Here is a 26,602-nt window from a genome sequence, read left to right as displayed (position 1 = left end):
TACTTGCTGCATGGGCAGGAGGATCCAAGGTGATCAGCTGCTGCTGTGCTCATAGTGATAGTGGTGTAAATTCATATGTCTCCGTGTATTTACATGTATGCATATGCATGTGTGTATGCATATGTATAGGTAATCTTCTGAACGTGGTACAGTGCCAAGGTGTCTAGAAAAGGCAACAGAACATAGTTTGCAAAATTATGAAAGAAAAAAAGGGAAATGATGAAAATATAACCCTATGATTGAAAGCTCCAACTCTTAATTTATGGCACTCATCCCAGCACTCACAAATCGTCCCACTGATTTAAACAGCAATCTGCATTGCAAAGCTGCAGGTCAGTGCGGCTGGAGCTCAGCCTGACGGCCCCTGGCTTGCATGCTAAAAGTCATTTTTACTGTCTGCTTTTTCAGATGGATAAAAACATCCCATTTTAACCGATCATCCCCAAGGTGGAATTCCGAAAGTTAAATCACCGATCCCACTGGCGAGGCTCGCAGCTGTGCCCGTTCTGCTGGGGACACCTGGCGGTGTGAGGCTGGCAGATGCTGTGTGCGCCGGCCCTGTGTCCCCAGGCCCTGCCTTCCTCGTCCCACTTGGATTTGCCCGCTCTTAGAAGCATCTAGAGCTGTGCAAGCCGGTGGTCGGATAGCAAAGCCCCCACTGAGCCGTAAGGATAGAGGGAAGGTCTTAACAAAGCACAGGAAAAGGAGTAGCACAAGACACCAGCAATTGCAGCAGACATGTTAAGTCATGAAGGACACAAGGAGCTGCATCAGGGGAGGGTCAGGGCTCTCAAACAGCCTCCCCACAGCAATATTTACCCAGCTTTTAATACTTTTTTGTGAAAAAAAAAAAAAAAATTGCTGTTTTTCAAGCAGCTCTGCTGGGATGAGGAGCAGATGCTGAACGGAAGCCCTGGAATCATATATGTCTGGAGTTTGTCTGTTCTGCATTTGCAGATTTCAACAGCGTTGCCATTATGCTTGAGTGCTTTTCTTATTAAACAAGACGAGGCAAGCACAATCAACGTGTCCTGTTTTGGTTGAATCAGCAAGGAGGAGTTTCAGTGCTCGCTCTCCACAAATAATCCCATTCTCCCAGGCAGCTGTCTTCTGCGAAATGAAAGTGCAGACATCTACAGTATTACCCGGTGCCTGTTAGCATGGAGTCTGCTGTTATCATGTTAATGAAGGGAGCTGAGATAATCACCTTAACGCATAAATACATCTCTGATGCTGATTCACTTTCTTCCTATTTGAGTCTCATTTACCAAGGCAATCTCTTTTTTTCCCCACTGTAGTCTTGTTGTGTCTGGAAGGATGACTTCTTTTTTCTTCCCCCCCCCCCCAAATAATCTTTATAAAACATAAGAAATCTCCTGTCTAGATGTGGTTAGCCCTTATTGTTTTGCAGACATACACAGGACCAAATCCTGGATCAAAGGCCAAGGAAGACAATCCTATCTATCTGCAGCCTTAGAGGTCACACATCCCATAGCCTCAGCTGACACTGTATGGGCCACTTGTAAATGAAGAGACACACAGTATTAGAGGAAACTCGTCTTATCCTGAGGTGGGTGATAGGAACCACCTTTACCCAATGTCTTCTTGGACCTTGCCATACTGGTTACAACCATTGAAGTAGCCTGCTTGGCTGCATATAATCCAAATCAGGTGTCTGATGCTCAGGAAGAAGATGTTAGGGGACAGGGACACTACTGCACAAATGGTGAGTCAGCTATGTGGCAGCCTTGTGATGACACTCCGTGGTTCTCTCCAGCCCATGGAGTCAGGTGAATAAGCTCTTCACTGATTTTCATAGGGAATTTCTTTTTGGCATTTATGATTGCCGAAACACATACACAATTCCATGCGTGCTGGATGCTCATAGGCTCAAAATGCAGAACATCAATTAGCATCAATGCAAACATCAATTAGAGTAATGCTTTCTTCCAGGTTCCCATGACATTTTCCCAAGTCTGGTAGATGACAGCAGGACATCTCATGTCAGCCAGGCTTCGTGCAGGAAGCTCAGAGATGGCACAAGGACCACATGTACCAGCTGGGGACAGACATATCCCCACACTGCCACTCCCCACACCAAGCTGTGCCTTGGGGACCCATTCCAAGAAAAAATTTCTCCTGATATCCAACCTGACCCTCCCCTGGAGCAACTTAAAGCCACCAGCTCTCATCCTGTCGCTGCTATCAGGGTGCAGAGGCCAACCCTCACCTGGCTCCAACCTCCTTAAGGAGCTGTAGGGAGCAATGATGTCTCCAGTAAGGCCTGGGAGATGCGCCCACGGGCTGTGCAAAGGGACAGTGGAAAAAAGGAGTGTCTGTACTTAAACTTGGTGCACATTTAGGACACGTCTGTTGGTGCGGTGTGTTGTCCCAGTCCCTGCGTACACCCGCTCTGCTCTTCAGCCTGGTGTTATCCCTGCTCTGCTGGCCATATCAGCCTGCCAACCTCAGCTGTTTGGACACGGTTTACACGTACTCCTGCTCTGCTCATCCATAACCCTCAGCTCTGATCTGACGGCCTGTTCTGTAAGCCCCATACATACACAGGCCCCTATACAGCCCCAGCCTGCACTCAGCCAACCAGCCCTCCTCCCCCCCCCCCCCCGGCAGCTCTCAGTGGTACCGCCCAGGCAGCCCCCGCCCCCATAGCACTCAGCGGGGCTCTCTCCTCTCCCCCCCACCATCCCGATGCGATGGTGCGTGCCGCGCATGCGTAGTGCGCGGCCGGCGCTCGGCGGGGCAGTGTTTACAGCTGCGGGCAGAGCCGGGCTGGGAGCGAGCGGGCGGAACCGGGCCGCGCTGCCTCCCAGGTACGGCTCAGTGGGACGAGGATCCTTATGTAGCACGTAACGTCAGAGCGAGTGATGTCAGGCTGCCTGTGGAGGAGAAGAACTGCGCTTTAGTGTGTTGTTCTTGTGCCCTGGTTGCGTTGTAACGTGTGGGCTTTGTTTTTGCTGCTCCGTTCGAGGCGTGTGATGGAGGGCGTTCTGTGGGGGGTGGTTGTGAGGATGGCGGAGGGCTGCTGTGGCGCTGGAAGGCTGCTTGATGCCGTGCCTGTGTTGTCACCTGCTCGTGGTTTGTGTGCAAAGTGTTGCTGGGGGTGCAGGGAAGCGAATTGGAAAGGTTTCTTAAAGGTAGCGCCTACCCGTGCTGTGTGTTTCACCTTCCGAATGGAGAAAGGCAGGAAAAGAACACAAATACGGAATTACCCGAAGTGGATAATCCACCATCTGCAATAAAACACTTGTTCTGATGGAGGTCAGTGAAAGTAATGCTTCAGTGACACCTGTAGGGAGCTGTGTGTCCATGGGGCTCCTCCTTACAGGCTGTCTGCTGCTCAGAAAGCTGAGCTGATAGCAGGTCAGACCTGTTGTCCCAGTGGGGATTGCATGTATTGGTTTGGGATCCAGAATGCAGCACTGTTAAAGGCTTTATTTTTATGCTTTAAAGCTGAAAATGCAGACTTTAATACATCAAGCACTTGCGCTTGTTTCCGCTTTTGTTATTAAACAGCAGAAGAAGTCAAGGGAATACCTTCAGGAAAGAGTATTTCAATGCAGAGTGCTACAGCAAGTGTGCTGCCCACAGACAGACCCAGCCCTCCAAGTGTGGCTGCAGCAAGTCAACGTGTGTGTGAGAAGAGAAGGAAGAATCACATTGGCTGATGAACTCACCTTAGTCTTAAATTTGCTGTGAAATTGATACAGCACCATTTTGTGTGTGTGTGTGTGTGTGTGTGTAGAGAAGCTGAAGGGGTTACTGTAGAAAGGAAAGGGGTGGTTTTCTTCAAGGTTTGCTAGTGGTCTCGTATGGGGTTGGTGTGTTTGAGGCTGTATTTAAAGAATGGATTAAAAACTGGCTTGAATTCTTTGCATAAGTACGTCTTATTTTCTGCCTCTCTGAAGGTGATGGGGCTGGTATGTCATTTGGATAATTGTGAAACTTTCTTGCGCTCTTGCAGGTTTTTTGTTTCCTCTGAAAGTGAAAGTGTGTAACTTTCACTTTGCTGAATGTAACAAACTCCAACAATTTTGCTGTAGGCAGATCTTCTGATGGCAGGAATGAATTCTAAAGCTCCTGCTTCTGTGGTTGTCATTGTGAGCACAGAAAGGCATTGTAAATAAATGCATTAAAAAAAAAGTTGTTTCTTTTTTTGAAAAGGGCTGTTTCCTCCCCCCCCCCTTTTTTCTTTAAATGGGGGATGGGGGACACAAGGTTGGAATAATTTGGATTCCATTGGACTCAGTGAAAATTGTCTCAGCAGTTGCAGTTTGTATTGTGGTCCTTCACTGGTGATGGCCTGTGCTCTGATGAGCTGGGTGAAAGTGCATTTGCTAAGGAAAGCAAGCTGTACCTATATTTAGATCAGAGTCTGTAACCTCTGCAAACCCCCAGCCCTCATGTTTTCTTTGAATGTTCAGCTTGAGGTTTTCTGGTTCTTTCAACCTGTCTTTTAATTTCCACTTGATATGTTAGAAATAGTCTACATGTAGCAATTCTGAGTGGCAAGCCAGACTTAACTTATTGCTTGGATTTGCAATGAAAAATGACCTATGAGCATAACATCTAAAGTAACCCCCTATGTAAAAGGGTTCAGTGAAACAGCTGACACAGTGGTATTATGTCAGTATTGTTTGAAAACAATCATCTGAGTTATCTATTTTAACTTCCCATACTGGTGTCAGCTACTAAATACCAGATCTGCTCTATTTTCGTCATGGTTTGGTTGGCTGGCATGGCAGTAATGTTTTTGTTTGTTTGTTTTGTTTCGTTTTTGCTGCTTGTTGACCTTCAGGTACATACAGGTCTCTCACAAAGAATATGCAGCAGCATAACTTAGCTCAGATGCATTCTCTATACCTCACCTAATCTTTATTCTTCTTCAGTTCCAGTGCTTACACAAAGGTTGAAGATGGGAGGTGCAGTAAGTGCAGGAGAAGACAACGACGAGTTAATTGATAACCTGAAGGAGGCACAATATATCCGGACAGAGCTGGTAGAGCAGGCATTCCGTGCCATTGATCGAGCTGACTACTACTTGGAGGAGTTCAAAGACAATGCCTACAAGGACTTGGCGTGGAAGCATGGAAATATTCATCTCTCAGCACCCTGCATTTACTCTGAGGTGATGGAAGCTTTGGATCTGCAGCCAGGGCTGTCATTTTTGAATCTTGGCAGCGGCACTGGCTATCTGAGTTCTATGGTTGGACTCATCTTGGGTAAATAACTTTTCAATCGTGCTAACTATTTTCATTAGGCTTTTGGGGTGTGTGTGTGTGTGTGTGTGTGTGTGTGTGTGTGTGTTTTGTTTTGTTTTGTTTTGTTTTTTTTTTAAAGCCTTGAAATTAGGGAAGATGCATTCCTCAAGTAATGAAACAAAATGATATCTGGCAAAGTAAAGAATGCATCGATTCAGCTGGCCAATTTATCAGGATTTCATGCAGCTTTCTTTCTGGATCTGGATGGTGTCCAGATTTCTGTGGCAAGTTGGAGCAGGCAACAGTGCAGTTACACAGGTTATTCCTGCAGGACTGGCACAAACTTTTGTTTGTTGCTGCTTAAGCAAGAGCCCAATTCAAGACTTCAGGAGCAGGAATGCTGTTGTTGAAACTAGTTTTGAGCATGCTCAGAGAAACCTCTGACTGTAACTGCTCAGTGCCTTGTTATTTTTTGTGCTGTCCTTTCTAGACTGTAACACATCTGACATCCAGTTTTGGTTCTTATCAATATATAGGTGGGGAATAGAATCTGTGGAAGCAAAGTTCATGCATCAGAACTGGCTTTGTGACCACATCTGCAGTAGGTGAAAAGCACCAAAGTAATATTGTATAATAGCAGTCTGCCCTCAAGCATTTCTGAAGTCAGTCTTTTGCTGCTTTTGGCTGCCAGGATAAATAAATGGCTATGGGGTATGTTCTATCCTCTTGTGGGGGTGTCAGGAATTTTAGCTGCTGGAATGTTTCTTGTCAGGATAGAGCCCCACTCCTACATCCTAGGCCCTTCTATGGAGTCACGTTTTCTGCTAGGTTTGTTAGATTACTTTGGTTGCCAATATTTTAACTCTGGGAGTTGAGTCTTCCACCTGGAAAGGTTATTGATTAGAACATAAAAAGCATGAGTGAATGATATCTGCATCTTCCTAATTTACTGTTGTTGTTAATTGAGGTACAACTGAGGTCGTTGGTCCTAATTTCTTTGAGGAGACTTTTAGCGTATCAGAAAGGGGTATAAAACAGTGTAAAGGTTTCAGAAGGATTTATTAAAATATGCTCTCTATTGCTCTGCACCTTAGAATTTTCCCCATGCGATCAGCTTCAGATCAACAGTGTTTCTTCACTGCCATTGTTTCCCTCCTGCAAACTATACAAAGTGGACTTTGTATAGTTAAGACTGCTGATTCAAAGTGAATGGTGCAAAACACCCTTATTTACTGTCAGAGATTGAGTGTAGGTTTGTACTTCCCATTGTATTAATAAGATACCTGACTCTACACAATCACTGACTGGCTGCCACCTGGGGAGTAATCTGGTACAGGAAGTAACCAAAACTGTGTTAGTTCTGCTGCATTTTGTGTTGCCTGTTAGCATTACCTGGTACCTGTTCTTTTAAATTTTCAGGTCCTTTTGGTGTTAACCACGGTGTGGAGCTTCATTCTGATGTGATTGAATATGCAAAGCAGAAATTGGACTTCTTCATCAAAACAAGTGACAGCTTTGACAAGTAAGATTTTTGGAACGGCCGTTTAGTTTCATCTTATGTGCTTGGCTTTAGTTGTGGCAACTCTGCACTCAGGGTAATCTGAGGATTCTGGATCCTTAGGATTGTTGAGCTGCAGTGTGTGACCTTCTAAGCTCATATGTGTTGTGGAAGAGTTTTAGAAATTGTTGTAGTGTTCCTACAGCAGTTCTGATGTGACAGAGCCTGAAAGAAGCTGAAAACAGTTACTTATTTTACAATGCAATTACAGATAGCAACTTGGAAACTGCAAGTGACAGTAATAATTATGCTTGTGATCTGTGAGTTATCAGAAGAAAATGAACTGGTGTTGGTAGTGACCTAATATGTTTAGTCTCAGAAGAAGAAAAATGGTATCTTAAAACAAGAAGGTATTTTTATAATGATTAAGTTAGTACTAAAGCTGCTTGGGAATTGATTTATGTTCTCCCTTACAACATCTATTCTGCTGCTGTCAAAATTAATAACTTGCTAGCAGGATAACCATTGCCAAAAGCAACCTCAGCAATAAAAGTTGTAGCTGTCTCATTTTTGGATCTGTCTCACAGTTTGTTCAAACATGAAAGGAAAGCATCTCTGGCTACCTGAAAATTTTCCTGTTGTGGGAGGAAGAAAATTAAAGTCTTCAGTGATGGAATTCAGACTACTCAGTGTTGTGCTGTTACTGCAGTACTGGAAAGCTGCTGATAAGAGCCATCTTTTCTTAATGCTGGCAGCAGACTGAATTTTTTCTGCCTGGAAGGTGCTTGCACATAGATGACTCCCTGCTTCCCAGAGTCACATTGCTGTGGTTTGAACAGGGGTTTTAGGGAAGGCTTTTCTTCTCTCTCTGGGCAGATAGTTATGAAGCAAAAGTCAACTGAATTCAGAAATCACTATGACTAGAAAACTGGTATTGCTGATGGATAATGGCTGCTGGGTTATCAGACTGCTACAACACCACGTGTGGAGGCTGCTAGCCAGCTGCTGTGAAGTCTAGCATGGTTGCAAAAGCCAAAAGCTTGAGGAAGTGTTTAGGAGTAAGTAGGTACTGTGCTGAGGTGCTGGCAGAAGAATATATGTTGTATCAGCTGTAAAACCCAGGCCTTAAAGCTTATGTGGATTTTGGAGTATGTACAGAAAATAGAAGCATTGTAAAATTACTCAATTTGATTGTAAACTAAATCAAAAATGAAACAGACAAGAATTGTGTTTTAAGCAGAGTGAAATCATGGCTCTTTTGAAGTGAATGACAAAACTCCCGTTGTGTTCAGCACGCGTTGCTGAGGCATCAGACTTCTCCAGAACATCTGAAAAACATTTAAGGGCTCCTGAAAATGTTGAAGAACCTGGTGCAGCAGTCCTCAGGTCTCTACTTCTAGAATTGCAGGTCTAATGCTTACGTTTGGATATTATAACTGAGAGAGCAGGAGGTAACTTAAAACTTCAAGACTACCAAATTTTATGCAAGTCAGGTGTGAAGTTATGTATTGATACCCTTTGGAAGTGTTCATCTGAGTGTTCTCACCTCGTTTTTGTGGTTTTGAAACTTCAGCTGTGCTCTGTTTTGATCATCTCCAGAATACAAAAGCTTGGCAGGAGAAACGCCATGAAATATTTCTTAAGTATTTTTCACTCTCCTCATTCTTTCAGAACCACAAAAGCAATTCATTTGCTAAATTGTGATATTCTTATGTGATATGCATTTTCTTGATGGGTTTTTTTTTTTTTTAGATTTGAATTTTGTGAGCCATCTTTTGTTACTGGAAACTGTTTAGAGATTTCCCCGGACTGCACTCAGTATGACCGCGTTTACTGCGGGGCTGGAGTTCAGAAGGAACACGAAGACTACATGAAGAACCTCTTGAAAGTTGGGGGAATTCTTGTCATGCCCCTTGAAGAGAAGGTTGAGTACCTTTCTACTTATTTTTTCAGTAATTTTTAATTCCGATCTCAGCACAGTCAATAACTTTTTTTCTTTAATTTGCACTTCTTTCAGCAGTGATTTGGCAAATTGCAGGAAGCATGAGGTGCACCAGTTTTCATTCAGAATGGAAGCAGTACTCTGCCCACTTCGTAGTGTTTAAGTTCTACCATAGTATTCATAGCATGTGCTTATCTTTTGTTGTTAATTGCAACTTTATTTCCATGCTGCAGGAAAGTGTAAGAAGGCTTTGTTCAAGTTATATAATCTAGCATTGTACTTATGACAAAGTACAAAATTGCTTTTTAGAAGGCTTTATACTCTAACTGGCTTATGAAAGAGCTTTGTAAGTTGTCCCTATTTACAAGTGTCAATGGCTTTTACTAAAATGTGAGTTACTGCTCTGTCTGTAAACTCAATATGGTAATTCAGATGATCAATTTTGGTGTAAAGTTGGGTTATTTAATAAACTTGAGTGGTCAAGGTGGTAGGTATCTGATGTTCTACTTCCTGCAAGATAACTGGGGTTAACAGCGCAGAGCTGCTTCTCATTAAGATGCATTAGTGGATGATTTAAGCTGTAACTGATATTCAGTAAGTTGCAGTCTTCCTTCAAGAGTGGATGTTCACCTGAGACTGATGTTTTTTCTTACTGGTTGGACATGGCTGTTCTGATTCAGAATTGAGGAAGGACTGGAAAGCAGGGTGACCCAAACTGCCACTGCACGTATTCTATTGCATTGGGCAAAGCTATTTGGGGCTAATTCTGTCAGGGTGTCTCAATTTTCTGGAGGAAAACAATTGATTGCTATTATTACCTGACTTTTTACTGTAGTAATTTCTAGTACTGTAGCCACTTATAGAGGCAGAGGATTGCTTGTTCATTTTCTATTTAGAAATCTGACTGTATTTCACACAAAGGACAATGATCTCCTTGTTTTGGTTTAGTTAACTAAGATAACTCGTACTGGTCCTTCTGCCTGGGAAACCAAGAAGATTCTTGCTGTTTCTTTTGCTCCTTTGATTCAGCCCAACCACGCAGATTCAGGAAAGTCAAGGCTTGTTCATTTGCGTGAGTACAAACATTCTTGGCTATGGGAGGGATTTTATCTGCTGTTTGGTTATAAGATGCATCTTGGTTCCTTAGTTGTGACATTGCTATGCGTATTTCCACAAAAATTATTCCAGCTGGTTTTCCTTCTTGGAGCAGTTGTCCATTTAGATTGGGTTCCAACACAGGAATCCTATCTTTGATCCTAGCAGCAGGTAGACTCAGAATCACATAGAATAAATTCTAAATATTAACGTTGTGTTTAAAAAAACAAAAACAACAACAACAAAAAAACGATACCCAAGCTTTAAGGAAATGTTTGGTCGTTACAGACATCAGTTTCAATCCCAGATCACCTGCTTTCGTGGTTCTTGGGTGCTGTGCTGTGGTGGTAGAGAATACATAAATGGTACCTGAGAACAAATGTTATCCTACTCAAAACAAGTCAGTTATCCTCAGCCTGGAACAGTTGAGGAATCTGAACTGTGCAATTTTTGGTTAGCTGTTTGAAGTGCAGTTGTATGCCATGGCCCCAATCTTCAGATTAAGACTTTGGTGTAAAGCGGCCTCTTAAGAACACGCAAAGACAAAGATACTCATAAAGAGATTAGTCAGGCTTTGGTCTTATTCTGGAAAGGTGTCTTTGTGTGACAAAAAGCAGCTCAGTAAGCAGTCTGTACAGCACCATAAAGTCCCCTAAGTCTGCATTTGAGTGTGCTTTGTATGGTGCCTTTGTAGGCAGACATGCATTGATGCTATATGAGTTGTGTTGTGAATTTACATGCTGGCAGCAAATAAGCATAGAAAAATGAAGTCTTCCAAACTATTAGTGTGGGAGGGTTTTTTTTTTTTTAACACAGTAAGTTATTGTATGTTTCTAAAATTACTTTTACCAAATGGTTTCCAGCCAGTCTTCTCCCGCTAAGTCTGAAACAGTTTTTGATGAACATAAATAGTACTTATGTTTTATAAATAAAGAACTTGGCAAAGCTGAAATAAATTCACAACAGGCAAATCATTTGTGGATGAATTGAATAGACTTCAGGTCTAGATATCTACAGTAGGAAAATATCTGGGTTATTAAATAGTCACAGTATCAGTAACTAAGTCTACGTTCTTATGGTCTCCTGCGTATCTTAAAATAATTGTGAGGACTTGACATCAAAATACGAAACTCTTCTTTCATCCCATTCTTTCTCTCCAGTTAATGAGAGAAATGCATAATTAAATTTTGTTTGGGAAGCTGCAATACAGTTTACCGGAGTTGACAGGAATTGAATAGAGCTGTTTCTGTAATCGCAGCAGGGAATTCAAGTGGCCTGATTTAATTTGAGCAAATGCAGCTTTTCCTGAGAGTGCTCTTGAGGAGATTTTCTCCATATCTGTTCATGATTTTCATTTTCTTTTAGCCCCTGTGGCAGTTCGCAGCCTCCAGGATCTGGCTCGCATAGCCATCCGAGGAACCATTAAAAAAATTATACATCAGGAAACAATGAGCAAGAACGGAAATGGCCTGAAGAACCCCCCTAGATTTAAACGAAGACGTGTGCGTCGCCGTCGCATGGAAACAATTGTTTTCTTGGACAAAGAGGTCTTCGCCAGTCGGATCTCCAACCCATCGGATGATAACAACAACTGTGAGGAGACTGAGGATGAGAGACGAGAAGAGGAAGAAACGAAACCCTCTGAACTAAAGCCAGATCCCCCTGTAAACTTTTTGAGAGAAAAGGTCTTGAGCCTGCCTTTGCCTGATCCCTTGAAATATTACCTGCTTTATTACAGGGAGAAGTAATTTCCTTCTAGGATATGGGAAGTAGGCAGAAAATAAAATACTACTTAGGGCTTGACAAACGTATACCACTTGCTTACCTGCTAATACGACCACCCAAGGCAGTAGGCTGATTGGGGAATGTGGCTGCTGTATACTTAAACATTATAGCTTTTTTAAGTTTCCTCTTTCTTCTTGGCTGTGTGCTATAGTTTTATTCTACAGCAGGAATTCCTTAGGTAGCAAGTTGGTGAAGTGCTTGACTGCTTACAGAATGGAGGATTTAATTCCCTGAAACTAACTGCACAGAGATGGCTGCTCTACTGAATTGCAGTTTTTAAACGTTCTTAGATTCTTAAGCAGTTCCCCAAAGACCTTTGCTGTCTGTGCTCCCTCCCACTCTACCTGCCGTGTGTTTACCATGGTGTGTGTTCAACGGAGGATGAAGATTATTAGTAAAAGCTGACCTGGCAAATCTTTTTCTTCCAGAAATGTGAAAAAAGCACAACTTTTACAGAAAAGAAGTTCTGGTGTTACTCTTGAGATGTCCAGATTTTGAATGTGGAAGGAAGGCATCAGTTCCCCTTTGGTTGGACCCAGCTTTGCTTTCAAATTTCATACTGATTTTCAGTAAAAGGTAGAAATGTTCTACAGATCACTGGTTTTCTTGATGGGAGACACCTGTTTTAGAGTATTACACGTGATGTTTTTTTTTAAAGCAGTGGAGTCAGGTGAGGAGTAGTGAAGCTGATGAGCTTTGACAGGATGCTCAAGTGTTCAGAGTTGTGACTGTTGTCTCCAGAAGTGTTTACAAAGTAATCCTGGATGGGGATGAGGGTAAGGAGGAGATGGGCAGCAGAGATGGTCAATACTGGCTGTGAAAGCAGAATCTGCAGGTTTTGCAGTGATGCGTGAACTAAAATCTGCTTGACTGGAGTGGAGCACAGAGCTCTAGCCTGGGCATAGTTTATATCCTGGGAAATGAGCCACGGAGTTCTGTGGAGGATATGTGGAAGCTCTGGAACACCAAATTGATGTAATTCTAACTTAGGTGTTCCTGTGTGCACCCTTGTCATAGCAGGGTGGCTGGAATGCAGCTTGTGTACACGTAGTCCACATACAGCAAGTGGAATGAGGTTGTCTTGGTAGTTTATTACTGCAACAAAGGAATAGATGCTATAACAGACTTGCATCAGTGGACAGAAGAACAGTGCAGTTTTATAGGTGTGGACTTTTAATTTTTATTCCTAAGTCTTCCTGTAATGCTGATGGGAGGAGATTCCACGTGTGGAAGGGAAAGTTGATTTGCTTCGGCCTATCTGAGAAACCTGCATAGACCAACATAGTCATAGAAAAGAAACCCTCGAGCTCATTATAATGGATAGTACTCCTGTAAGCTGAGGGTAAAACCAAAAAGAATGACGACAGAAAAACCCTTAGTAGGTAATGAAGTTATGAAAGATGTTACCCCATCAGAAGCTCTTACATTGGTATCACTTTGGTATCTATTTTAAGCTGTCTCCTCAGTTCCTGAGGAGCAATGAATAAGACTCTCTTGCCAAAAGAATGCTGGTTATTCATTTAGTGGTATTGAGTTGCACAATGTAATGATAAGTCGAGTTTCAAAGTTCTGCGCAGCTTGAAAAATACACAGATTCCTCTTAGTTATCTCAACCCAAGTTGGAGAACTTTCCTTTGTTTAAATGGGCTTCTTTTTGTCTTTGAGATTATTATCTGGTGTGGTGGCAGGTGGTATCTGTGGTGTGGCAGGTGGCCACGTGGTGTGAAGCAGTTGTAGGCTGTATTTTGCCTGCAGTGCCCCCAGGCTATTGGATCATCCTTCTTGCTCCTTTGGTTTTCTTGGTTTATTTTGATTGGGGTGGTTCTGTGGCCACTGAGCTGATGGCTTCCTGTAAACTTCAAGCACCCATCTCGTACATCTGGCAACCACAGGGAATTTCTTTCTGCAGATGAGAACTCTGTGTGTGATGATAAATGGAGGCATAATAAAATCTGCATAAAGTCTTTCTTGCGCTTCCTCAAGGGCTGTCATCTCTGTGTTTGTTAATTATTTCTTTAGAATAACTGTCATACCAGGTATGCACCTTTCTGTGTGGTGGCACAACTTCCATGTCTCTGCATGTACAGGGTGCATTTTACCTCTGGCTGGCAGGTCAGCCTTTAGTTCATTAATGGCAGAACTGTTCACGGATGTCATAAAGAAGTTACTTTTAAAATTGGCATCTGAAGTTCAGGTCATGCTAATGAATCTGACTGAGATTCTGTTAACATTGGCCAGTTGAGGGAGAACATCTTTTGTTTAGCTCTGTGTTGTTATTTTTAACCATTTCCCAATTCTCAAAGATATTTTATCAGATTTTCACCAGCTTTGCCTTTGTATTACATCTGCTAGATTTTTGCAGTATTCTGTTTTTCCTGGATGAGGTTGAGTAAATAAATATATACACAGAAAATATGTTCTTGGTTGTCCCCTTGCCAAAAAAAAAAAAACAACCCCCCAGATCCAAACAAACTCATAGTAGCAGTTTTCTGTGTACTATAATTGTGAAATAGCATTGCTTATAGTGTATAAAGGAAGGGGAACTGTAAATGCATTTTCCCTGTGCACAAGCACTTGTACTGTAGTTTTTGTATGTGTTGTTAGTAATTATGGCATCACTGTTTGGGGTTTTTTTTTTGTGTGTGTGGTCTGTAAGCTGTCTAGGAATTTTACCTGCTTTGACTGTTTCATTTTTAGTCTTTGCTTTATTTGTGTGTGACTCCCTTTAGGTTTAGACAGCGCAGTAAATTTGCAAAAAAGAAATGGACTTCAAGCTGCTTTAATCACCAGTGTGTAAGCTGAAAAGTCTGTGTATGGGGAATGGATTGAATTGGCCTGAGGCACACAAAAGTGGTAAAACTTTCTTTAATGAGTGTTTCTGTATCAATAAATTCAGTAAAGACTTTTTAGCCTTCTTAACGTGGCTTTGCATCGTGTTGTGATTAGAATACTTTGTAGTGAACTACTTATTTCCATAATTGAAAGTTAAGACACTAAACACTGGTTAAGAGCACTTAATCATATGGTGCAGGTGCATAGTTTTTCTGGATGACCTCCTCAGAATAGAATCAAAAGAAACCTGCCCATCTGATGACTTCCAAACCTTTATGTAATGGATTGTGCAAGATTTATTTTGGAATTAGCATACACAGCACTGGTCTGGATTTTAATAGAAAATTTAATGAGTGAGTTCACGTACCTGGCTGATGGGTTTATAGAGAGCAGAGGTATCAGGAGCTCACTTAGGCTGTTTCTCTGTTTCCAGACACGATCTCTAAACCAAACGTGACAAGACCTTGTTTAATGCGTTCTCAATTACCACCATTTTTGCAACTGCTCTCTCACCTCCTGTGCTGTGATTTAGTTCTCAATTAATGCCAATTTTAGGAGCTTATTTCAAGGCTTTCACTAATGTTGAGAATAATGCTTTGGCTTCAGCTGTAATGGGAACTGTTCATAATAGCAAATCCAGCTGTTGCTAATAGAGTTTATCTATTGACCTTTATTCCATGTGATAGTTATTCGTAGATTGTTTCTTCCTGTTGTCTGTGTGTACAATAATGTCCTCTTACAGGCTGTAAAATGGGAATAGTACAGCATTAATGCTTTCCTTCATGTGATGCTTGCTAGGAAAAAAAAAAATCCCTTCCTGCTTTGGAAAGCTGCGGATGTGTTGTATCAGTGGTATCAAGTAGATGAAATTTGTCAAGACAGGTAATGTTTATGTTTCAGGTAATGTTTATGTTCACTTCATAGTAGGATATACATCTCAGTTCCTGAAGATTTCATCACTTCCTAAGAAGGTGTACTCTGAAATTCTTCTGCTGGGACAGAAGTGGTAGACGAAAACAATACAAGGGTGTTTAAAAACAAGAAAACCCCAAACTTCTGCTATGTCAGTGTGGAATTCTTTCTAGTACAGGGTAGAAATACTTGAGCGAGGGGCACAAACAAGAACGTTCGTTCCAGTCACTTAGGAGTTAACTTTTGGTTCTTGTTCAGAGTTGCACACTCCTTTTTAAACAATTTGTCATGTTAATGCAAAATAAAATGAACTAATGGATGTGTAATGGAACTGTGATTGGTAGTGCTTCATAGCATCTCACAGCCATCTCATTTGTCATGGAGGGGAGATGGGCAAAGCAGGAAAGGTATCCCTCAACTTCAAGCAAAGATCTGCTTCTAAGTAGATTCAGGGTTGCAGAACCTGCATTTTTGCACTCCAGTTATTCCCGTTCCCATTATGCTCACGTGGCTGTTGTTAAACCTGCTGACTTGACTAATTATCCAAACCTCACAGAATACATAAACACACGTCAGTCCCTTCCAGAAGCTGCCACCAACTGCACGACAACCCGAGCAAAGATTGCAGACTGCGTAGAAGCGTGACTGATGAGCAACGCAGCTCTCTGCTTAGCAATGGAAATAAACCTGGGAGGGAATTATTATTATTATTATTATTATTTTTGCAGGTGGTTGGTTTGTGCTGTGGCACGTAACTGAAGGCAGAATCTGTGAACTGTCCAGATGTGCATGGAAGGAGGTGATGTTTGTGTAGGAGCAGGTTGAGTGGCCACTAGAGGACAGTGTGCACAAAACCATGAGTTGGGTGCACAGGGGAGCTGGGGAGGTGTGCAAACTTGCCTCCTCTCCCAAGCGATGCCAATGCAAACAAATGATTGATTGAGCGTTAGGTGCAGAAAGCTTGCTGCCTTATGCCTTTTTCCTGGCTAGAAAAAAGATAGCATTTAACAAGTTTGACATGCCTGATGCTTTGGAAGAGATTAACTATGAGACATCAGCTGCTGTATAATGGTAACTTGTCCAGTGTTTGTTGACACAAGGTTAAATACCTGGAAGATTTCTGACTGAAGAGAAGTATGATCTTAATATATTCTAGAAGATACTGTATAAACCTTGATAAGGTCTTTGAGAGGGGAGGCTGGCAAAAATAACCACATAAAACCACAAAAAGAAAAAACCAACCACTTTTGCTCCGAGTATTCAAGTGATAAAGTATCTGAGGGGGAAAGCAAACTGGGGACGTTGCAGCCCCGTCTGGGGTAAGTACTATTTCCCCGTGTTAGCTGTGTTGCAATGTACAGTACAAAGCAGATCTGCAAGTTCATGGGAAACTCTGGGTCGATCGCACAGGTAACGTGGGGTGATGTGATGCTTCACGCCGAGCCTTAATGCTGCGCACTTGTGTCTGTTTAAAATACACACGTAAGAACATACACAGTGATAACTGTAACCTCAAAGCTATTTTCATTCTAAGCAGCTTTATAGTGATAAGAGTGATAAATTAAACTGGGCTCACATCTTTCTTTTTTGCATTTTTTTTTTTTTTAATCCTCCAAAGAGCTGAACAAACTGTGGTCTGTGTTTTCTGCGGGAGTTGCTGCAGTCCAAATGTGGTTGCTTTGTTTGTTTCTCTCTTCACCCATTAGTTGCCCCTTTGTTTTTCCAAAGCCCCAGGATTTCCCTGAGTTGCATCTTTATGGTATGAAACTATATTAACTAAAAGGTCTTTGGATTAGTATCTGATCAATTTCCTATAAGATGACAAAAACGCGTCCAGTCGGGGGGTTTAGATCTTTATTTCCAGGTTATTTATCTTTGTTAGTCCCTCTTTTAAAATCCCTTATCACTAGTGTTCAAAGTTCAGTGAAGTGATGGGAAATGCATTTCACCAGATGTTACACATACATGCAATAGCTATCCCCAAAGTCATGCTGTGTGCTGCGTTTGACGGAGGCTGTGAGATGAGATGCCACCCTTAGTTTGCAGCCTGTGCTAAAGCAGAAATTTTGACTTAAAAGCTAGGCTCCAGGCTGTCAGTGATTATTTTGGTCATTATCCATAAAGATACATTGTGGAGTTAAGGATGCCTAAGGAGTTAACCTGCTCTTCAAAATAAGCAACAAAGAAAGAATAAATAAAAAAAACTAGGACTTAATATTTCAACGCCGCAATTAAAGAGGGGTGGGAACAGCCTGATCTGCAGAGATGTACATAATGGCAGAGAGGGTGGGCGGTTGGACTGTCAAACTGCCTTAATTTAATTGCAAACACATGCTGATGAGTCCCCTCCTCCTGGACCTCAGGGCTGGGAAACTTTTTTTTTTTTTTTTTTTGTCAGCTCCCTGCAGCTCAGAATTGAGGAAAATAACTCCAGCAAACACCATGCTGATCAAACCTTCAGCTCTTCTGGGCTTTTGGTGCTTTCTCCTCCTGCCTCGTTCCTCCTGCTCCTGTCCTCCTCGCTGCCTGTGCTTCAGGACTACAGTAAGATGCATGCATCTGATGTTGGAAACCATCCCTGACATCCCACCTCAGACGAGCATACTGTGAGTAACCGTTTCATTCCACTGCCTTTCTTATCTGCTTGGAAATAAAAAAGAAAAATGCCTTTTGTCCTTTATTTATTCGTCCTTGCTGCAGGATTGTCTGCACTTGAGTCTGTTTCATGCGTTTAGAACATAAACTGCTTCTTTTGTCATTAATTAGTGGTTAACGGGGCAGTCAGTTGGGAAAATGCATACTAATAATGCCACACTATCACTGGAAGATGGTTTTGGGAAATCAGAGGTCACAAATGTTAAAACTGAATTATAGAAAGGTACACATGAAGTTTACATTTCAGAAGGATATGGGTGTAGGAGAGAGAGGAAATACTGTGGTTTAGGCTTTTCTCCCTACAAAAAAAAAACACACCACAACAACAAAAAACCTTAATTTTTCATAAATAAAACCCCTTTTTTCTCTAGACTTTTAAGTTTTGTCTTTCCAGTTTGTATCTCAGCTGTGCAAACCAGATGTAAAGTTTGTCAATAAAGCAACAACTGGGGCATCTCGTGTTCCTTGAGAAACAAAATATACCTGTAGAGTCGGCTGTGCCTGTTGTGGAGGGGGCTGCTGGCTGTGGCCATTCAGATGGAGAAGGTGGTCTCCTAAACGTCTCTTACTGCCAAGTCCAGGAGAGCACTTTCCTGTTGATGTATAGTAAATCCTATGCTTTCAGGTGCCTTTAAGGTGCAGAGCCATGTGACAAAAGTTGAAAGACTTTTTTTTTTTTTTTTTTTTTTTGGGTAAACAGCAGGAAAGACTTGTCAAACATTGATCTTAATGCTCATTCTCCTTACATCACTGCTGTTTATGAAACTTATCCAACCCTGGTGGGTTAAGAAGCCTGTCTCTGTGCTCTAACCAAATCTGGTCTGAGGCAGAACATCCATAGCAGCGTGTTTCCTATAAACATTGCACTGATGCTCTTAATGCAGTTTACCTGCTGGCAACTTGATGGGGCAGGATGCTGGCATGATAGTTGTTGCATCCAGGTCTGCTTGGGTGGAAGGGGAACACAGAGGCTCTAACAGTAGTGGCACGCAGGAAAATGCCTGCGCTTGCTGCAGCTGCCAGAACTGCCACCTTGGACTCACCATGACATGGAGCAGAACAGAATTCCCTCGAGGCATTCAAGGCCAGGCTGGATGTGGCTCTGGGCAGCCTGATCTGGTGGTTGGCAGCCCTGCACATTGCAGAAGGGTTCTTTTCAACCCATGCCATTCTATGATATATGTATATATATATATAGAATCTGGGCTTGCTTTCTAGGCTGGTGATGCTGTGGTTACTGCACAGTGTGATAATATCTGCCTGATGGTTTGTTGCATGCTTTTTGGGTAGTGGCTGTCTGCTCTGCAGTAACTTACAGTCTTTGTCTGTCCAAATCATTGCCAAACTTTTTCCCCTTACAGATTTTTCTGCATCTTTAAGTATTTAATATGTACATACACTGTTTGTTTCTAGCAAAGCAGTTTGCTGCTGCTTGTTTAAACATATGTCTTACTGGGGAAAAATTTGGGTGGTGGGTTTTATTTTTTTGGCAACTTATTTCCAAGCTCGATAAAGCTTTATTTTCATTCTTAATTCTAAACAAGACAGCATTTGTTGTTGCAATGAATAGCCTGACTGTGCTTCCTATGAAGATTCCTCGACTGTAGAGGGAGAGAAATGTACTGTGCTCACCAACTTTTTTTCAGAACAGGAATGGCGTATTTCTGAATGATCTCAGACAACAACACACTTCATTCTCTTATGCTGCAGGGAGTAAGATGTGACTGCTTATCTATGCAGCTTTAGTAAAAGCACTGGTAGTATCTGTTTGCAATTTAGCTGACGTTGAGTTTTTTTGTAAAACTCAACCTGGACAGGTGGACAGACTTTCCAGTGTAATGTATGCAGTCACCATACTTCTCTTTCCCCTGCCATGTCTCTTCTGCTAACTAGTTAGCATGTGCACTGCTTATTAATGGTCCATGATTTGCGTACTTAACCAGTGGGAAAGCTGGTTCATTTCGTTTAATGTGCTAACTATAGCTTTGGATGGGGAACTGTGGTTTTAAGCATTAGCAAAGTGGTGTAGGTGTGTGATATGAAAGTAGTAGTGTTTCAACATGAGACTACTGTCTATATGGGCTGGTATTTCTGCGTGAGATTTACCTTGTGTATGCAGACAATCAGAGGAGAATAATGATCAGTAAAACCTGTACTGACAATTAGTGATCCCCATAGAGTGATACGAGCTGTTAGCAGATTGCGTGCCTTTGTATGATGTGCAGCAAGCAAAGACACTGACTTTCTGGCTGTCTTAAGGATTTAATGTATGTAAATGCATTTGCCACCAAGCATCCCATTGTATCTGTTGTAATTATTCAAATGCTACTTATACTTTTTTAATTGTGAAGGATTAAAGAATGCTTCTTAGCCAAGCCCCCGACTGCTCCAGCTTTTTGGTATGTTAATTTTTCTGCTGGGAGGAGAACTGTTCGTTCTCAGTTTGAACACTCGGAGCGTATAGCAAGAATGGTCTGATCGTGGAGCTATTCCGAGTCAAAAATGTGGGATCGTGATATTTTCCACATTTGCCCACTGGTATGAATAGGACCGAGGCTGTAACTACGGATTCAAACCCCGATCAGAGGCTCCAGCTCTGTTCCCTTGTGGAGCAGCTGCAGCTTCCAGATGAGCTTTGCTTTGTAGTTGGAGTTGGAGACTTTCTGACTTCCGTGACTCCGTGCCACCCTCTCTGCAGTGCTCCTAGCGGAGCAGGGAAGTCTCCTCGCCAGCACACGCTGTGCCTCGACCAGCCCTGCTGGCGGATGGCCCCCAGGGGTTCTCGCCAGCTGGCGGCCCTTGGAGCAGCCTGTGGCCCTCTCGGAACGATGCTGGGGTTGGCACGGGCCCAGCTCTGGGATTGATGAGCTGTTACTGGCTCCTCTTTGGTCGCCATTTCGCTCCTCCCTTCGGAGTCCCAGCTGGGAGCAGCCGAGGACCTGGCCCAGTGTCTGGTTTTAGCAACAGGCTATTTGTCTTTGGTAACGATGCCTGTTGGTTCTATCCTGAGCAAAGAACAGGACGGCAAGAATGGCTACACGTGTACAGATAAGCTGTAAAAATTCACGATGCTTTAACTGCAAGCGTATTTTGGCTGCTGTTTGTTCAACTAGAACACGATTCTCCAGATGTGATCTGCTGGTTACTGCTGGGATTCACGCCGTTTGTTTAGCCAGCAGCCCAAAGAGGGGAACAGCTGTGAAACATACACTCCGAAAATTTCAATAGGTCTTTAACCTTCAAAGCCGTTTGTTCTACAGAGTGACATTTAAAACAATAAACTCTGAAATGCGTGGGCATGAGTAGAAGAAATCTATGGAAAGAAGTTCCCCTCTGGCTGGCAGCTAATGGATTGCAATCCAATTATCCGTGGGTTATTCTCCTTTTTGCATTATGCATAGCACATAATGAATGAACGCTTCCAGAGAAACATAGCTGAGGGCACCAGCAAAGACGACGCGGTATTTGGCATCTGAATGCATTGCTGGCATGAGCCGGAGGTGACCCAGTTGCTCACAGACCTGGTTGCTAATTGGGCACTGTGAGCACGGCCAGCTCGACGAGTTTCGTTTCCTGGCGTTGCTGTATGTGCTGCGTGGTTGGTGGCTGCTTGTTTCTCCTCTTGCTCAGTAGCAGGGAGGGCTGTGCCGGGGCAGGTTGCAGCACTCGGTGTGTCTTAAGGAGCGTAACTGCGAGAGAGAACAACGCATGTTTGTGTGGGGAAGGTTCACTGAGAAAACGAGTTCTTGGAAATGCTGCTCCCTCTGTGATGTCCATCGTGAGCCTTCAGTCTTTGGGGTGAAGAGGGGGATTACTCATTTCCTCTGTGTGTGATGGTCTTATGTGCAGTCGTTAAATGCACACCCACACATTCTGCTTGTTCCAGGTGTGATCTCTTGCTGACTACTTCTGCTGTAGTATTTAATTCCCATTAAACCTTTCTGAGGTGACCTAAGCCTTCTGCGTGTCCTATTTATAGCAGTTGCTTCATCGGAAGGAAAGCAGGGAGGGAAGGTCTTCAAAGATTTTTTCCTTCCTAGAAGCACTGCAGCATTTTTTTTTTTTTTGCTGAAACCACCCTAACTCTCAGGGTTGTAGTTACCTCAGGTGTTTAGAACTCACTGAGCAGTCATACCCATCATCTGGCTCTCACCTGAGTATTTGTGCTTTCCCCCATTCCCTTGGCTTCACCACATCCTTCTTCCCATCCCCAGGAGTTTTTGCTGTGCATTCAAATGCAGCTTCCTCAGGGTGGGCTGCAGTATTGGATGGGAGCAGTCTGTATTTTTTCAGTGAAGGAGTGTCTTTGTATTCTGCGTAGAGACTTTGATGTTCGTGCTCTTCAGGAGCTAAAAAGCTGGTATTGATGCTACGAGAGACTTTGGATTGAGGAATGCTATAGCATTTCATTTAGGCTGACATGGTACTACTGCATTCTGAAGAAGGTATGTATATTTCCACACTCTGAAATTTTCTTTTCCTGCTTCTGGGTCAGGGTGAGAGTACAGTTCAGGAAGAGAGTTCAGCAAGCTGTCTTTATTTGATGTGGGCAATATTTTCGAGCAGACAGTGCAAAGGAAACATGCATCATGTTAAGAGAGTCCTGCTCTGTGCTGACATGGATATCCAAGAATAGATCTAGCTTGTTTGATTAGGATCAGACCTTAATCTCCAGGCCAGTTGTTAATACATAATAGTTTGAATTATCTGAGATTGGTGAGGTCAGCTGTTTGCTGTGCAGTCTTCCAACCTGGATGCGTGTCCAACCTCGAGTGGGAAGTGTTTGTTGCGCCTTCTGTGCTGGTGAGAGCTGGAGGGGTGCTGAGTGGTAGGAGGGGATGTATCAGCAGACAACCTTTCACTGCCTTCAGAGGCCACCCAAAACCACTGCCTGGAACCAGCTGTGTGTGTGCTAGCTTGCATACGCTCAGAACAGTGTGGTAGGCTGAGTGCTGAATTACTGACTGGTTCTTGACCCAGCTGACAAAGTGGGAGACCTTAAATATTGTGGGTGCTGAAATTTCTAAGTCTGATTTCAGTAACGCCTGTGGTAAGTTCTTAATTAAAATCTGGTGTGCCCACTGCTCTGACTTCAGTGCATAAGCACTGTACGGTCTGTTCTGCAGCATGGGGCTCTCTGCATTTATGTGCTCTTTTGTGTTTCATCCATGATCCTAGTATCTATCACTGTTTCCATGTTGCACGTATTTTCACTCCTTGCACAGTCAATATCTCAGTGTCTTAAACTGGTACAAACCAAAATAGCAGAAACTTGGAGACCCCCCATGGTCTCCTTCTCTCCCTTGCTGCTCCTTGCTGCTCAGTTCTCCTTGTAGGGATTTAGAGATGAAGGCTGTCATTTATTAAAGCCATTTGGGGACTCATGTATGAAAAGGCTGTTCCTGAGTTGGGGAGCTGATGACAGCGAGTCTGGAAGGCTTCATTCCCATCACAGCAAGGCTGTTCTCCCTTCCTGCCAGGGCTGTTTGGCAGGATGGGGGAACCTACAGAGCTGACTGCTATGCTCTGTGGTTAATATATAAGCAAGCATTCTTCTGACAAGTGTTCTGGCTCTTCTCATAAGGGGGGGGATATTTGACTTAAAATCATGTTTAGGATGTCTTTCACGCTCTCTGTTCTCCAGGAAAAGCTGGATGGGACCTCAGTGTCTTAACCCTGTTTGTAAGGCAACCTTTGCTCTGTGTCGTTGGTGATGGTTGAGTGGCTGCCACTTACCACAACCACTTTGGGTTAAGCAGTGATTGCTGTGCACAGTGTTATGAACGCAAAAGATGCTTCAATGAAGCAAACACAAATTTCCCCAGAACTACAGTAAAATACCTCTTGTAGCTAATTATCTGGTTAGCTAAGATGGTAATATGTGATTCACTAAAAGCCTAAATGGATTATGCAGAAATGGGAGATTGTTGTAAAAGCTGTTGATTGCTTTATAGGCTGTTAATTAGTCAACACAATGATAACAGCTGAGAGAATCAGAAGGATTCGAGTGTCATTCTGTGAATACCTGCATCTCCCAATTTGCTTGCAAATTCTCTCATTCTTGATATGCTTCAGGGATGGGGCTGAGCCTCCTGGAGCCAGAAAAGGTAAATTACTTTAATAATAGAAGCCTGAGGTTGTCCACATTGCCCAGCCTGGCATCCTGGCAGTGCTGTGGTGCCTTGATATGAGGGGAGATGTTCTGTAGAGCCACTCCGAATTAATCAGTGCTGACCCCAGGCTATGAATGCGTGAAGGATGTGGGGTCCTCAGTGCAGATCCAGACTCCCAGCCTTGAAAGTATGAAGGATTGTTAAATCAGAAGGGAATTCCACCTCCCCCTTTAGGTTTTGCACATTCCAAGGTAGAGGGATGCAAGTGGGAGTGAGGGAGCCCAGCTGCCCTCGTACCCAGCAGCTGGGACGGGCTGGCACAGAACAGCTGTGCGGTGGGTCCCTGTGAAAGCACACTTGTTTGTGAAAAGAAATGTGAAGCTCCCAAAGCGAGCACCCTGGGAATAGGGAGAAACAAGAGTTTCTGTGTACGAAGGGTTGAACTCTGCAGGGAGTGCTCTCAATCACTGTGCAAGCCAGGAATTTCCTGGTGCAGCCCTACATGGTGTTCTTTCACCAGCTGAGCTTCAGGCAAAGGCAATGGCTGGAGGAAAACACTGCAGATGAGCCAAGGTTAATTTCTGGGAAAGGGCAGGACTTTTTCTAAACCAGTTCTCTTGTTGCTTTGTTTGGAGCTGAAGAGTTACAGAAAGGGGAAAAGACAACAGAAGAGACGTCTTCCACTGTCACATATTCTATCCCATTCAGTGATAAAAGGGGGGTAACAAGACAGAGATCTGATATTTCAGTTTAACTTGAGTTAGACAAAAATACTGTACATTTTCTGCCTAAGATGTAAGAAAGCTTAGTGGGAATTTTTTAGCATAAAATAACCTATTTTGTAAGATGTGAAATTAAGGAACGTTATGTCTTAAGTTAAAATCAGCCTTATTTGCTGTGTATCTTCCTCTTGAATACTTTGGATGCTCACTCAGTTGGTTTCCAGCTACCTGCAGTGCACGTGTCTCTTTCTAATCTTAATTTTATAAAGGCCCCAGTTCTGGTTGAGGTCCATTGTAAAAATAATTGTTGAGCTCTTAGAAATGAAGCATGGAATACTTGCTTTAAAATGTGACTTCAGATGCTCTGTAGCTCACCAACAGCACGATGGCATTTCAGAGCATTCATTCACTTAAAATAAGTGTCCTTAAAAGGCTGTCTTAAATAGAGAAATAGCTGTGTGTTATCTAAATGCAATAGTCCAGGCAGAAAAAAAAAATAAAATAAAATGGTTGTGCTTTGGGTAGAAACTAGCATCAAGAAGTGTTTGTCAGTCTTTTGCAATTTGTTATAATTGCTGGACCATGCAAGGCGCCCAATCAATGCGCATTCCCTATAGAAACGTTTCTACTTGCTTAAGTGGGTTAACCCACTTAGCTCTTATTTTATTATCTCATTAGCAATCAAAAAAACCTGTTTTAGGGTTCCAAATCAATGCGGTTACATGGACAGCCCTTGAAATTTGCCAGAATCCCCTGGACTCCACTAATTCTAATTGAAGTTGGCACAGATTTGAAATGCAGGCAGCGATAAGCTGTTCGAAGTCTTGGAGCACTGTGAAGAAAAATGTGAAATGCTTGTTATATGAGGTTATTTGATCACATTTAACCATTTTAGGACAAAGATAATTTTGTTGGGGTCCTAAAAAGTGGCTCCACACGGTGATGTGCATTTCTCTACAATTCAGCACGTATCGTTGTACGTGAACTTGGGGTGATAAGTAGCAGAACTTGGCTGCAATTCATGGAAATAAGCGCTGGAGTCCTTTCAGCCTTTAGCTTTCAATGGGATGAAAATAGATGATGTAGGTGTAGGGCTGTGCAGGCTGGTGGCTGACTTTGCAGGTAACAAATGATGGCCCACAGCCATCATCCACGTTACTCTCCCTCCTCCCTGCTGTCGTCTCCATTGCTCCCATTGCTGTGGTCATGGCGCAGACTCTCCCAGGAAACTTCTTCCCTTTGATGTTGATTTCTACTGGCTCATTTCTGTTACGAATGCACTGACTGTGTTTTCTGCTTTCAGAGATTTACGTTTCAACCACATCAGGGAGATACAACCTGGGGCCTTCAGGAGGCTGAAGAACCTCAACACGCTGTAAGTCCCACTCGGTGATCCTGCCACGAGGTTTTTTCTTTATGACTTATGTTAGCACTAACTGCCATAATGGCTTAAAGATGGCCTAGGTTTTACTTGGTTATTTCAGCCAAATTGTACGTGTCATGATTGTCTCTGCTCTACCCTGGATTGTGTGTATTACCCTTTTGAATCAAACGTGCGATTTAATAACTTACATTGTGGTAATTAACCTGTCTTTTAAAAGGAGTGATTCCTGATGCATGCTCTGCTGCCTGAAGATGTGTAGCTTTAGAGTAGCCCGTAAAAAGAGTTATGGCCTGGGGTCAGAATGATAGAGGGATGCATTAAGAGCTGCTTCGTTTTCACAGTGCTTCAAATGCATAAACCACATCAGCTGCTCTGCATGGTGGTACTGATGTGAGACTGCATCCTTCCAAATGCCAGATTGTCACCGTGCTTTGCCTTAAAATAA

The 26,602-nt window shown here is 42.9% G+C and overlaps 2 protein-coding genes across 3 annotated transcripts in view; both read left to right on the top strand.

Moving 5' to 3' along the window:
• The first annotated feature begins 2,707 nt into the window (after nucleotides 1-2,707).
• PCMTD2 (protein-L-isoaspartate (D-aspartate) O-methyltransferase domain containing 2) lies at nucleotides 2,708-14,458 on the top strand. Its single transcript, XM_010722399.3, has 6 exons — nucleotides 2,708-2,831; nucleotides 4,908-5,240; nucleotides 6,639-6,741; nucleotides 8,470-8,641; nucleotides 9,608-9,731; nucleotides 11,120-14,458. The coding sequence occupies exons 2-6, from the start codon at nucleotides 4,934-4,936 to the stop codon at nucleotides 11,500-11,502; spliced, it is 1,089 nt and encodes a 362-aa protein (XP_010720701.1). The 5' UTR covers nucleotides 2,708-2,831; nucleotides 4,908-4,933; the 3' UTR covers nucleotides 11,503-14,458.
• Nucleotides 14,459-14,598: 140 nt separating this feature from the next.
• The window catches only part of LOC100549696 (peroxidasin homolog), a 45,449-nt gene continuing 33,445 nt past the window's right edge, over nucleotides 14,599-26,602 (top strand). For both annotated transcript variants that reach the window (XM_085241466.1, XM_085241465.1), the window contains exons 1-2: nucleotides 14,599-17,889; nucleotides 26,077-26,148. In XM_085241466.1, coding sequence (XP_085097592.1) covers nucleotides 17,615-17,889; nucleotides 26,077-26,148 — 347 coding nt within the window. In that variant the 5' untranslated portion in view covers nucleotides 14,599-17,614. The remainder of the gene's footprint in view (nucleotides 17,890-26,076; nucleotides 26,149-26,602) is intronic.

The sequence above is a fragment of the Meleagris gallopavo genome, chromosome 22 (assembly GCF_905368555.1).
Source record: "Meleagris gallopavo chromosome 22, MGAL_WU_HG_1.1, whole genome shotgun sequence".
Lineage (NCBI taxonomy): Eukaryota > Metazoa > Chordata > Aves > Galliformes > Phasianidae > Meleagris > Meleagris gallopavo.
The sequence above is the reverse complement of the archived record's forward strand: the minus strand, read 5'-3'. Positions and strand labels throughout refer to the sequence as shown.

Excerpts from the sequence above, each read along its gene's own strand:
- PCMTD2 (XM_010722399.3), top strand. The coding sequence starts at position 4,934 with ATGGGAGGTGCAGTAAGTGCAGGAGAAGACAACGACGAGTTAATTGAT. Across the intron at positions 6,742-8,469 it reads ACAAGTGACAGCTTTGACAA|ATTTGAATTTTGTGAGCCAT; the intron begins GTAAGATTTTTG and ends TTTTTTTTTTAG. Across the intron at positions 8,642-9,607 it reads TCATGCCCCTTGAAGAGAAG|TTAACTAAGATAACTCGTAC; the intron begins GTTGAGTACCTT and ends GTTTTGGTTTAG.